This window comes from Sus scrofa, chromosome 7, assembly GCF_054392235.1.
Source record: "Sus scrofa isolate SSC_HxYL_T2T_F1_AM1 chromosome 7, Sscrofa_HxYL_maternal_Yorkshire_Landrace_v2.0, whole genome shotgun sequence".
In the NCBI taxonomy this organism is placed as follows: domain Eukaryota; kingdom Metazoa; phylum Chordata; class Mammalia; order Artiodactyla; family Suidae; genus Sus; species Sus scrofa.
The window spans coordinates 60,357,445-60,372,229 of NC_139389.1; the positions used below are offsets into that span (position 1 = coordinate 60,357,445).

The 14,785-nt window shown below is 37.3% G+C and overlaps 1 protein-coding gene across 2 annotated transcripts in view; it reads left to right on the top strand.

Annotated features, from left to right (window-relative positions):
• Positions 1-14,785, top strand: part of HDGFL3 (HDGF like 3) — an 87,722-nt gene that overhangs the window by 40,207 nt on the left and 32,730 nt on the right. For both annotated transcript variants that reach the window (XM_021098881.2, XM_084968558.1), the window contains exon 2: positions 11,076-11,152. In XM_021098881.2, the coding sequence (XP_020954540.1) occupies positions 11,076-11,152 (77 nt within the window). The remainder of the gene's footprint in view (positions 1-11,075; positions 11,153-14,785) is intronic.

Genomic DNA, 14,785 nt, shown 5'->3' on the forward strand with positions numbered 1-14,785 from the left:
TCCTGCATTTTCCTTTGATAATCATAAATTCTATGTCTTTGAGTCTGTTTCTGTTTTGTAAATAGGTTCATTTGTATCATTCTTTTAGCATCCACATGTAAGTGATATCATGTGATATTTGCCTTTATTTGATTTACTTCACTTAGTATGATAATTTCTAGCTCCATCCATGTTGCTGCAAATAGCATTACTTCATTTTTTTTTAGCCAAAATATTGTAATACAGTTTTACAAATCAACCTCATCTTATAATAAAGCACAATTTCCTGTTTTATATTGATTTGTTGACCAAACAATATCTGTTGACTCCATTTTAAGAACAAGGTTATAACCAACCTGTTGTACTGCCCTTATCCTCTCTCCCCTCTCCTCCTATTTTTGCCAAAATATTAGGAAAATTTTTTAAAACATATCGAAAGTTGATATGAAAAGTACACACCATATCCCTACCACCTAGATTCTCCAGTTAACTTTTTTTTTTTTTTTTGCTTTTTAGAGCCTCACCTGCAATATATGGAAGTTCCCAGGCTAGGGGTCAAATTGGAGCTGCAGCTGCTGACCTCCACTGCAGCTTGCATTAATGCTGGATCCTTAACCCACTGAGCAAGGTCAGGGATGGAATCCGCACCCTCATGGAGACTATGTCAGGTCCTTAGCCCACTGAGCCACGGTGGGAAGTCCTACAATTAACATTTTGCTAGGTTTGTTATATCGTTTTGTTTTTTTGCTTTTTAGGGCCTCACCCACAGCATACAGAAATGCCCAGGCTAGGGGTTGAATTGGAGCTACAGTTGCCAACCTATGCCACATCAACGCAGAACCTGAGCCATGTCTGCAACCTACGCCACAGCTCATGGCAACGCCGGGTCCCTAACCCACTGAGCAAGGCCAGGGATTGAACCTGCATCCTCAGGGATACTAGTCAGGTTTGTTACCACTGAGCCACAACAGGAACTCCAGTAAGATTGTTCTATGTCATAAATGGTCTATCCATCTAACAATTTCTATCCATCCATCAATTCATCTTATTTTTATGTATTTTTAATTAATTTGCATACCTTAGTATGTTTTTAGTTACTAAACATTTTGGCATGCATTTAATTAACTAGAATTTACCATTTATTTCCATTTTAAAGTTAGCTACAGTGAATGCATAAATTTGAATCCATTTGATAAGTGATGACAAACTTATACACCTTTATGACCCAAACCCCTCTAAGATATGAAATATTTATCCATCATTCCAGAAAATTCTCTCATGCCTCTTTCCTGTCAGTCACCACTCCCACTTTCCATAGAGTGAGCTGTTTAGATCTTTTTTTTAAAATCATAAATTAGCCTTTTGTTTTCTGGAACTTCATTTTATAAATGGAAGCATGCAATATTTCATTTATGCAATATTCCAGTATTACTCTTTTATGTAAGACTTTAATTTAGCATAATGTTTTTGAGATTCATCCATGTTATTATATGATTAGTACTGCATTCTTTTTATTACAGAATAGTATTCTCTTGTATGACTACACCACAGTTTGTTTAACCTTTCCCATGTTGATGGACATGTAGGCTACTTCCATATTTTTGCTGTTATGAGTAAAGCTGCCATATACACCCTTGTACAAGTCTTCACATGGCCATATGCTTTCATTTCTCTTGGGTAAATGTATAGAGCACTGTGACAGTTTGGTATGTTAAAGATATCTACAGTAAATAATACTTCACACCTATTGGAATGGCTGAAATTAAAAAGACTGGTATACCAAATGTTGGAACACCTGGAACTCATATATTGCTCAAGGGAGCATAAAATTGTATAACCACTTTGGAAAACAGTGTGGAAGCTTCTTACAAAGTTGAACACATATATACCTACACTGTTGCCCAGTAATCCTTCTTCTAAGTATTTATACAAGAAAAATTAAAGCATTTATCCACCCCAAAAGAGTACTAGAATGTTTATAGCAGTTTTATTCACAATAGCTAAAACTGGAAACAATACAAATATCCATCATTGCATCAGGAGGAAGATGGATGCAGTAGAATACTACTTGGCAACATAAAAGAGTGATATAGAATTATATTACTAATACACTGTGAATTTATCTCAGAAACACATTGAACAAAAGAAGCCAATGACTAAAAAGGCTCAGTGGGTTAAGGACCCAAGGTTGTCTCTTTGAGGATATGGGTTCAATTCCTGGCCTCACTCAGTGGGTTAGGGATCCAGCATTGCTGCAAGCTGCAGTGTAGGTCACAGTTGTGGCTCGAATCCAGTGTTGCTATGGCTATGGCTGTGGTGTAGGCTGGCAGCTGCAGCTCCAACTCCAATTTGATCCCTAGCCCAGGAACTTCCATATGCCACAAGTGCAGCCATAAGAAAAAAGAAAGGAAGGGCCTGACAATGTAAATAAAGATCTTATGTGAAGGTCATAAACCAAATCCCTCACTTTTACTGTTCCATCTGAGTTTTTCAGTTGTTAGATTGACTGTTCCTGTTAATACCCCATATGTGCTCCTCCAGAAGCAGCAATGTAGCATATTAATTAGGCATCTCTGTAGGGCATCTGGCCTGTCCTCTACAGAAAGACTGCAATAAGTTAAAAACACTGCATTCTAGGTGTATTGCGACTTCTCAAAATTATGTATAATTTTTTAAAACGTAAATGTGGAGGTTTTTTCAGAGTTTTATTGAGTGAAAAAATGTCTTTCAGTGTGAAATTGCTCTGTCAGCTAACAGGTGGTGGTTTTTGTATTCTTGAAGATACACAATAGGAACTGGTTTTCAACAGGTATTTTGAATGGTTATTTTGGAAGTTATTTCCTTATCGTCATGGTTGGGGTCCTTCTAAGAAAGTGTTATTTTCCAATATTAAGTTGATCAATTACCTGTTTATTAAGCCAAATATACTCACATTTTAAAATTTTTCCCGTTTTGTGTACATTTCCTTTTCTATAGTGTGCGTTCACTTTCTGTCCCTACAGTAAAGATATATGTTGACTCACTTGTAGACTTTTCTTTACCTAAAGCCATTTTATAACAAGATCACAAGCTTTTTTTCCACACTGTAATTTAACCTCACCTCATAAACTTTTATAGGTAAAATGGTCTTTTTTCTCCACATTCTTAGTTAGCTAGCCCCCAAATCCTTATTGGCATATTCAAAGTGACAAATTTGTCTGTATTATTTTTTCCTTAAGCATAGAGACTCCTTTATACTATAATCTCATAATAGTTTTTCTTACTAATTTGTTACTGAAAGTGTTCTGTGATGTACCTTTCTCTTCTCCATCACAACCAGGGTCACTGATTGTTTCCATGTTTAAGTATAGGCTTCTTCAGACCCTGATTCAATAAGAAGACTTTGATCCTCTTAGAATATTTATTATGCACCTACTGTGTATCTTTACTGCTTTAAGCAGTAGAGCTATTTTGGTGAACAAAACAACTTTACTGCTCACAGATTATATTCTACTGTGAAGAAACAAATGTTCAATGTAAGGGAAATGTTTGCAGTAAAAATGAAACAGAATTAGGAGTTCCTGTCCTGGCTCAGTGGTTAACAAATCCGACTAGGAGCCAGGAGGTTGCAGGTTCAATCCTGGTCTTGCTCAGTGAGTTAAGGATCTGGCGTTGCCGTGAGCTGTGGTGTAGGTCACAGATGCAGCTCAGATGCCGTGTTGCTGTGGCTCTGGCGTAGGCCAGCGGCTACAGCTCCAACTGAACCCCTAGCCTGGGAACCTCCACATGCCGCAGGTGTGGCCCTAGAAAAGGCAAAAAGACGAAAAAATAAAATAAAATAAAAATAAAGCAGAATTTAAAAATAGAGAATGACAGGTGAAGAGGTGCTATTTGAAGTTGGGTTGTAAGGAAAAGCTTTAGCAAAGCAAGGGAATGAATGAGCTGTGAGCATTTCTGAAGGGACTGCCAAGGGAGGGACCTTGGTATCTTTTTCTTCCTTCCTTCCTTTTTTTTTTTTTTTTGGCTCCTGCTGTGGCATGTGGAAGTTCCCAGGCCAGGGACCAAACCTGCACTTCGGCAGTGACCTGAGCTGCTGCAGTGGGATCCTTAACCCACAGAACCACATCAGGAACTCTGGGACCTTGGTATCTTTGCCTAGCCCTCTGGCCTTTAGGGCTTCTATCCTCCACTGAACCACACTCCCTACTACAAGTGTATGAAACCTACAGTATGTGAAACCTCTAAGCTACCACACATGTAAATTTGAGCACTGTATGGAACCTCTTAACCCCAACATCCTGATAAGATTGCCTGATGTTGGTGCCTATCTCTGTCTTAATCATTTCCTATTCACCTTGTTGGTGAGAGAGAGAATTCCCAATGTATGATTATGGGAGTGGCTTAACACAACACTGGACAGATAAGATAGGCAACAACTTATTAGTTATATCAACTCACACCCTGGAGGAAGAGGACACTGCATGCCATACAGGGCAGACCTGGAGGTTGTAATCAGAATCAGTGAACAACCTGGGCAGTGGGAGGCAGGCTTTGTAGTGTCAAGAGAGTGAGGTTCCCACAGGAGGATGTGATTGGCTAGTTTGATTAATTTTGCGGCTAGTAGGGAACCAAAACCTACTACTTAGGGGTAAGGAGAAACTGCTTGATCCTTTTGATGAGGAAGGGTTTTTGGCTAGGGAACCTTATCCATAGGAGCTGAGTGAGGAAGAGAACTTGCAGGTAGGCCATTCAGGACCATCCCAATTTTATAAAACGCTGGGGCAACACATAATATTGAACTTTCAGTCTCATACTACAATCTGAACCATATCATTTGTTTCACAGTGAGTACTCTGAACTCAGCAGCATCATAAAAATTATCAGACTTCATTACTTAAGATAGGCGCTTAGCTATCTGAGCATAATGAATAAAGACTTAGTCAAAGTAACAGTATAATATTTTAACATAAAATGTGGTAACCCAATTGTTTTTAAAGACTAACTCTTTAGTAAGGAACTTTTGTTGTTTGTTTAAAAACAAATTTAAGAGTCAGCACAAAGTCCAAGAAGTTATTCTAGTGATATATGGCATCTCTGCTATCTTCACAGATTATTCAGAGGATAAAGAATAACTTTTTACCCTATCATGTTAAGAACAGATAGATTAGGGAGAAAGGGAGAGAGTGGGATGGACAGAGAGTTTGGGGTTAGTAGATGGAAACTATTACATTTAGAATGGATAAGCAGTGAGGTTCTACTGTACAACACAGGGAACTATCCAGTCTCCTGGGATAGTTCATGGTGGACTATAATAAAAGAAAAGGAATGTGTGTGTGTGTGTGTGTGTGTGTGTGTATATATGTATATGTATGTATATATGACTGAGTCACTTTGCTGTACAACAAAAATGGGCACGAAATTGTAAATCAACTGGACTTTAATTTAAAAAAAAAAAAAAGAACTGATAGAATACTCCAAAACCAATTTATTTTAACAGAGAAAACCAAATTCTGGTTTTATATTAACAAATATTTGATATTAATAGAATTTATAAACTTCCGTGTGTGTGTGTGTGTGTGTGTGTGTGTGTGTGTGTGTGTGTACCCATGGCATGCAGAAGTTCCAGGCCAGGGAATCCAACCCGTGCCACATGAGAACTCTTTTATCTTTTTAGTTTTATGAATAAATCCATCAAAACTGAGGCAGCTTTGACAAAATTTTTAATATTTTATTGCATTTTTTAAGGATATTACTTGCAGTTATTGTGGTCCAAGGCAAATAGATTTTCCTTTCCACAAATCTTCCACAGCTTTCAGTACTCATCCAGGTTTGTCCTTTATTATCCTCTTTCACATTTTAGAAGAACCTAGTACTTTATTTCAAGTACAAAACTAATCTTTTCCTGTTAATAAACAGGAACACATGTCATTCATTACCTTGAGTACATGGTTATACTTCCGTGTCACTATTTTTCTTGTGTAGTCTTAGTCTCCATATTAATTATAACTTAACCAAACTAACTAACTTCTCTTTAACGGAGAAATTGAGAAATTTTTGTCACATACAAGTGTTTTAGGAAACCAGCAAAGCACATGGTACACATAATTCTCATATCATTTCCATTACATAACATAAAAAATTAAAATCATATATTTGTTAAAACTATACTTGGTGACCAGTGTTTCCATATTCTCTCTTATTTAGGAATAATTCAAAGATGTAAATATTATCTTTCAATTAATGCATTTTAATATTGGTCCAAGTTCTTAAAGTTAACTATTGGAAATTATGTTTAATCTAACATACCAAAGAACATAATTACTGTTGATAAAGAAAAGTTTGTCAGAATTATAATTTGTTTTCCTTAATCTTAAACATTATATGGAAGTAATATTAGTGTATTGGTAGACTCTTTTAAGAAGTTTAGATATAGATTAGTATCTTGATGAGAAAACCCAATTTTTTTTTTTTCTTTTTAGGGCCACTTCTAGGGCATATGGAAGTTCCCAATCTAGGGTGTTATCAGAGCTGCAGCCACCAGCCTACACCACAGCTCACAGAATGCCAGACCCTTAACCCACTGAGCGGGGCTAGGGACTGAACCCACATCCTCATGGTTACTAGTCGGGTTCGTTACCACTGAGCCACAATGGGAACTTCCCAATTATATATTTTTTAATTTGTTTATTTTATACTCTACAATGATCAAATCCAGATAAAGACAAAGAGCTATTTTTAAACAAAAATTATCAGCTAGTCTGATTTGTTCAAGGATTCACTTTGATTACTTAAATTTGGATTTTTATGTAAAAACCCTTCAGAACTAACAGTTTCTGTGAGAAGGTTTTTTTTTTTTTTCTTAAAAGGCCACCACATTTAATATAGTGTAGCACTCCTTTAATTAAAAAATAGAAAATTGGACATTTTATGAATTTTTTAAAGTATTAGGAAAATAAATGTGCACTAATGCAATTTTGTAATCTCAGTGCAAAAATCCTGCAGATTTAAGCAGACTTAGGTTAATCACAAGAAGCAAGGATGGAATGTCTTATAATGTATATCAAAAACAGCTGGGGTTTCTTAAAACACTGATTCTTAGGCCTAACTCTCAAATTCTCTGAGTCAGTTGGTCTGGGTTCTGGACTGAGAACTGGCATTTCTCATGAATCTGCAGGTGACACAGTGATAGTCCAGGAATGAAATTCTGAGAATAAGTTTTCTAGAAAATATGGGACTGCCTCCCTCTGGGTCCCAAGTCCACAGGGCACTTAGAGTTGTAGGGCCTCAGTTTGTAATTGATGTCCCAAAACCGTCCCTGCAGTGAGCAAAGCAGACAAATAAAGAACAATAACAAAAAGGCCACCAACTCTACATTCACTTTTTAAGTTCCTGAGGATTATGTTTCCTTATATTAGATTTTTATCTTATTAGTATCTAAATCAATAAAAATAGAGCTCTTTCATTTTAAGAAATTTATATCTATTTGTTGATATCCTACTCAGAAGTAGAAAAATGTTTCAGACTCACACAAGGAAGGATAAAGGCTCTCTCAAGTAAAGACACACAGAGAGCCTACAGCTTCAGGTCTACAACTTCAGCTACAACTTCCTGTATGTGTTAAAGGAAACAAGGCACATATACTTGAAGTTCCCTCATGGCTCAGTGGGTCAAGGATCTGGCATCACCATTGCTGTGTCTCTGGTTACAGCTGTGGCACAGGTTTGATACCTGGCCCCAGAACCTCTCTCTGCATGTCATGAGCACAACCAAAAATAATAATAATAAGACAAAAAATAAAGGATCTGTTAAAAAAAAAATACACTCACTCATCTAGAGCTCAAAGGGCTTTTCTTCTTTCCAGTAGAAGTAAGACTTAGTCTACTATAAACCAAAAGACTAATGTACCAAATTATTTGCCCTGTCATACGTAAAAGAGAGTAGGTTCCCATGCTCCTACTATGTGGAATAACACTTTGGCTGTATACAAGCCAGAATCAGAACCAAACATAGCCAATAACCAGAAATAAACTGAAAAATAAAAGTCAGAAAAACAGAAACTCTGAAGATAAAGTTCTGTTGCCACTTGGTATTCACTCTAGAAGCCAGAAAAAAATCATCCTTGGAGGTGCAGTCTTTAATTGGTTCAGAAAGGTGAACAACTTGGTATAATTCCAGAATTGTCAAAGCATAATTTTCAAAAAAGTTAAAAGTGAGACTTTCAGTAAAATACAGTGAGTACATGTCAACATTTAACACCTTTATGAGGGAACCAGCATGATGGGAAGGCCGCTATTTATGACAGTATTTATTATAGGGGTCATGAACTCAGTATTAAGAAGGGCCAGGCAAGCAATGTAAGTACATACAACATTACCTAGAGAGTAGTGGGAAGTGTGACAAACCTGAGAGAACATACCTTACCTAAAGGCAGCTGTTGATCATCTGCAGCTAACTCTTGCCTTGTGGGAATGCAGGCTTAGTGTTGCTCATCCCTATCTTGAATATTTTTTTTCTGCAGAGGCTATTAATCTGTATTTTAATATAATTCTTCCAGGTCTAAAGTGTTAATAACTAATTCAGTTTTTTAAAAAACACTGTCTGAGCCAAAGAAAACCATTCTTCAGGCCAGACGTGGCCTAAGGACCATAACTTTGCAACTTCTACAGTAGATGTTAGTTATATGAGATAGCAAAGGAAGGGTTTAACCAAAAGTTGCATTTTTATTTGAAAGGAAGTTTTTTTGTTTTTTGTTTTCTTTTTTTGTCTTTTTGCCATTTCTTGGGCCGCTCCCGCTGCATATGGAGTTTCCCAGGCTAGGGGTCTAATCGGAGCTGTAGCTGCCGGCCTATGCCAGAGCCACAGCAACATGGGATCCGATCCATGTGTGCAACCTACACCACAACTCACGGCAATGCCGGATCCTTAACCCCCTCAGCAAGGCCAGGGACTGAACCCGCAACCTCATTGTTCCTAGTCGGATTCGTTAACCACTGCGCCATGACGGGAACTCCTGAAAGAAAGTTTTTTAAAAAAAACATTTACTTTCAGTTTTTTCACAAGGGTGAAAAAAAGAAAAAAAAAAACAGCCATGATGCAATGTATTTTGTCAACTAGCGATTCAGTGCTTACTTACCATATATATAAACATGCATTTCCATATTAAGTTCTGGTTTTTTATCCATTTAAGATATAGTTATTCATTTTCTGGAGAACTGTTATCCTAACTGAATATTCTTAACATTATGGGAACTGTAAATTTAAAATGGATAAGATGGAAAACTTTATGTATTTTTTAACCACAATAATGTATGTGTGTGTATATATAATTGAATATATATTGAATTTTATTCAAAATGAAGTTATTTTATAATTGTCATTATAGGGTAGCGTATTGAATATAACACCTGCAGGTTTTACACAAAAGTTGTATAGTAGATAACAGGGGAAAGCCTAGGAGATTCTTTGAAAGGCCGCTATAATGGCCTTGTTAAAGATCATGAGAGTTTTTTTTAGGGAACTAAATTTAGTAATGAGAATAGTGATCAGTTTGGAGACATTTCAGGAACCAAATTGACAGAATTTGGTAAACTGAACATGGAACTTGAGGAAATAGTAAAAATATCAAGATTTCTTTCTTGGTAACTGAGTGTACCAATACTTATGACAGGAAGCAAAAACAGATGCAGAGAAAATTAGTTCAGTTTTAAACAAGGCATGAAATTTGAGGACTCGAAGGAAACCTGGTAGATGTTACCTAGTGCCACCGTCTCATTATATAGATGTAGAAGTCATTAAGTGATATCTTTGCTATCACAGTTTTAGTCAGAAGCAAGACTTAACTACAAGTTTCTAGACTCAAAGTCCATCTTTTCCCAGTGCCCCAGAGCATCTGTTCTCTGACACGTAGTTTGTTTAGTTCAGTCTGTGCTGGCATAGTAATGCTTAGACTGTAGGCCTATATTAGTTAAGAAGGCCTGCAGAGTTCTTTAAGACAGTGGATGCCAGACTATTTTCTTTGCTCTAAAAACTACAGGTATGCCTATTCTCCTATTTGTAGGCTTTTCTTCACCTTAAGCTGCTTATAGGACCTGTAAATAGAAATGGTTTATAAGTTTATAGTTTCATGCCTGGAGTTCCAAGTTAAGGTTGGGGCTACAGATGGAGTTTAGGAGTCAAGGACTATTTCTTGAAACACCCTAAGGAATTTGGACTTTATCCATTTAGAAGTCCTCAACCTCAGCTGTATGTAAGAATTGGTAGGTCTAAGGAAGGACTGACAATCTTTATTTTTGAAATGCCCCAGGGAGTTCCCATTGTGGCTCCGTCAGTCTCCATGAGGATGCCAGTTCAATCCCTGGCCTCGCTCAGTGGGTTAAGGATCTGGCGTTGCCATGAGCTGTGGCGTAGGTGGCAAATCTGGCATGGCTGTGGCTATGGCATAGGCTGGCAGCTACAGTTCCGATTCGATCCCTAGCCTGGGAACCTCCATAAGATACAAGTGTAGCCATAAAAACAGACAAACAAAAAAAGCCCCAAAAGTTTCAAATTCACAGCTATGAGAAGCTATTAAAGGATTTGACACATCAAATATACATAAAAAGGTAATTCCCGCTTCAGTGTGTGGGGATAGACTTGTAATAGTCCAGGCAAGAGATGATATCTTTTAATGACCACATAATATTTCTAGCTAATTTTCCATAATTCTATCTTGTAATGCTTATGTTTCTAGAGGGGGTAAGTGTGTGTGTGTGTGTGAATTTTCTGTTATCCTCCCCAAATGCGTCTTTTTGTTTCTCTTTATTGTTTGTTTTGTTTGTTTGTTTGTTTGTTTGAAGTACTTCATTGGGACGGATTCCCAAGAGTAATTCGATTCAGTATAAGGAAACGAGTAGTTTTAGCTTCTAATTATGTACTGTCATAATGGTTATAATCAGTTTACAGAGTTACTATCCATATGGTGTGCCAAATATGACCTTTAAAATAATTTTATAAGGTTTAGAAAAAGAAAAACTATTGGGATTTTTATTAGAGTCATTTTATTTGGAAATTAGCAATAAATTATCAGAATAGTGATTATATCATGTTTATGCTGTTTTACATGATTTTATTTTTATTAGATTGACGAACTCCCAGAGGGAGCTGTGAAACCTCCAGCAAATAAGTATCCTATCTTCTTTTTTGGCACCCATGAAACGTAAGTCAACAAAACAAATTTTCAACAGTTCTAATTTAATTCTGCCAGACTACGTTATTTATAAATGATCTATAGCATTTATATGTTGTTAAGAAATCATTACAATCAATTATATAGAATTACAAAGGTAATGTATTTTTTCTTATGTATAAAGACTTTTATTTTGCTTTTGAATGTCATTTCTGTTTCTGCCTAAATGTTAGGCATCACCTAGAAGTTTCCTTTAGGATACTTTTAAGTTCTAGGGTGGTCTCCTTACCATTCCTGGTAATTTCTTTTATAGCTCTTGTGTATTTCCCTGCAAGGGAATTTTCTTCCATTCATATTTCACAGAACAAAGTTATTTTCTCTCAGGCTCCTTCGATTTGTTGGACCCAGAAGGAGGCTATACCACCTTTCTATGGTTTTGTAATTGTGTTGATCAGAGTACAGGTCAAAGTGTTGAATAAAGGAACCTGAAAGTACAGTTTCTCAAATAATATAGGAACTTCTTTTATTTTGGAGATAATCCAGAAATAGGCAGAGAGATCAAGATGAGTAGTCTCTCCTGTTCTAGGGACCTGCAGTTGTATTGTCCTGCCATTACCCGGGGTGTTGCCCTTGTCTGCTTATTTGAAAAAAAACAAAAAAGCAATGACTAGCTCAGCAGCACCTGTTCATCTTCCAGGTAGAGCGAAGAGGGAAAAAGAAGTAAGGAAATGACACAGAAGTTGAATATGTCACTTACTCTTACATTTATTCCAGTGGCCAGAACTTGGTCATATGGCCACATCTAGCTGTAAGGGAAGCTGGAGACATAGTCTCTAGCTAGGTAACCCTGTTGGGGAAAAAAATTGGGAGGAGTAATCCCTTAAAAGAAAGAAGATAATGGACACTAGGGAATAGTAGGAGTCAGCATACACTAAGAACATGTATGGTTATTTATAACAAGAACACAAGTGGAATAGGAATTGTAAATGGAGGGAAAGCTAAAAAGTATAATGAAATCTTACAAGTCTTCAAATTCAGGGTTATCCCTTATGTTCATTTGAATATTAGTAGAGCCAGGCATGAGTGTTTTCTTAGCTGTCTGTCTAGCACTCTTCATCTTCCTCATTCTGCCTTGAAAGGAGAGGGCCCTTTAAGACAGGTTTGTTTCTTGTCTTCATGTGAGGAATAGAAGTCAGTTTTATTTTCTTTGTTTTATTTTTATCTAATAGACACTTGTGGACTATGTTACATATTTTACTCCTTGGAGAGGTTGCCAGAAGCTTAGAAAGAAAGTTTTCACCTATAGTGATAAGTGCATAGGGCTGTGTTACATGCTTCCTATTTGCCTCATTCCTGCCTCCATTTTATGTCTATACCATTATTTTCCTTTTTCTTTAGGACCTAATTCCAAGTAAACTGATTGTATATTTGGAACAAGGCAGAATTTAATAAACAAGATTATTGCATTTCCACTATATACACCAAAATCAACCATTTGCTAACATTATGTGGTAACTTCCATTCACTTAATAAACATTTTCTAGGTATTCTCTAAGGCACTGGAAATAAAAAGGTACCCTTAAAGAGTTTGCCACTTGGTATATTGATAGTAAATGAATCATTCCAGTGAACAGTATAAAGGGTTTTACAAAGCTCTTTCTTGAGAGCATCCTTAATATAAGTCATTGGCATCATTCCAAGTCTCAATTCAGTAAAAGCAGTTCTACCGAGGAACAGTATGTTAGAGTCCTTATGTGAGGTTTTTGCCAGTTTGATCACCCAGAGATAGATTTTAAAGCATCTAGAGGAGAATGAACTTAAGAAGACCTATCATAACATGCATCAGCTGATCATTTACTAGGTATTGGGTATCCCCCAAAACCTAAGATTATATGCTGTGGCAAGTACCTAGTGTTCAGTCTCTGTGTGAAGGCAGAGATCATGTGGATGTGGTGAAGCCCTTCATACACAATGCTTTGCACAGTGCCTGGCCCATGGTAGGTGTTTTAAAGAATAGCTGTTGAATGAATTAAAATTAATTAAATGAAACAGGGGGAAAGTATGTGAAAGGTAAAGAACAGCAGTACCCCTAGGCGGGGCCAGAATTTTTCTCAAAATATGGCTTTGACTCTATTACTCAGACAGATAGGTGATTGGAGCCCCAAGTTCTGCTCCCTATAACTTAACCCAAGTAGTTTTAGTTTGGACAGTTTTTAAGGCAGCCTTGGCCAGGAGAAAAAACAACATCCTTGTTGGCTTTGAACAATTTTGTTTTCTGGGATACCCTTTAAAATTTATTAAATGTGCAGCAAAGTTAATCAATTGAGAGAGGACTTGATTTGTGGAATTATCTGTAATCTGGGAAAAACCAAGATTGTCTATCAAAAATAAGGACTTGCTCTAGAATAATTCATTCATTGTCCCTCTTTCTGGCAATAGCTGCCATGGCCAGTTGAATTATTAATCCCGACTCCTATGGCATAATTACAGACAAGCTCTGGTTAGCATTCATAGCTGAAGTGAACCTCAGGCAGCTTAGGCCAATTAATTCCTATACATTGAGTCAAGGACTGGAGAAACTTCAAAAGCCACAGTCCAGTAATTCATGTCAATTTTCTCTAAAAGTGAAATCACCGTACCCAAAGTCACATTCCCTTCTCATTCTCAGTTTGTCAGGTATGTTAAATGCTTAAATCTATAGTAACCTAATAAACTATCTCTGGATTCCATGAAATACAATCATGCCGAAGAGTTAAAGGTGAACAATCAAGGAAGGTTAGTGATAGGAGTCATAGGCTTCCTCAGGTTATTTTATCAACTTGAATTCTTTTTTGGGGGGGCGGGAGCCGCACCCACGGCATATGAGGGTTCCCAGGCTAGGGGTCCAATCAGAGCTACAGCTGCCAGCCTACGTCACAGCCATAGATAGCAATGCAGGATCCGAGCCGCATCTGTGACCTACACCACAGCTCGTGGCAACACCAGATCCTTAACCCACTGAGCGAGGCCAGTGATCGAACCCACAACCTGATGTTTCCTAGTCGGATTCGTTTCTGCTGCACCACGATGGGAACTCCTCAACTTGAATTTTTGATGAGCTGGGCAGTGTAAGGAAGTGATCAACAGTAAGATCCAGTTAGAAAATGGAATTTGTAAGAATCAACAGTAAACTCTTTGTTCACCTGTCATCTCCCAGTTTTCAATGTCATCTCTGCCAGTAAGTTCCAAATATCTATCTCCAGCTCCAACCTTTCCCATGAATTCCAGAATCACCTCTCCTGCCTCCTTGACATCTTCACTGGGATATCTAAACAGGTTTTAAAACTTAACATACAAAACTGGGCTTTTCACCTGTAAATCTTATTCTCTCAAAAATCTTTCCATTTCAGTACTCCATTCTTCTAATTTCTCAGTCTGAAGTTTTGGAAATAGCCTCACCTTACCCTCTCTCATATGCCATATCCAGCCCATCCACAATTCATCTTGGCTTTTTATTGAGAGTGAATTCATAATCCAGCCACTTTGTACCAACTGCACTGCATACCCCTGGTCCAAGTCACCGTTGTTACTTCTAATTAGCCTTCTAATTAGCCTCCCTGCTTCTACCCTAGTCCCCAACTCTTCAGTGTGTTTTCAACACAGCAGCCAAAGTGACCTGTTAAA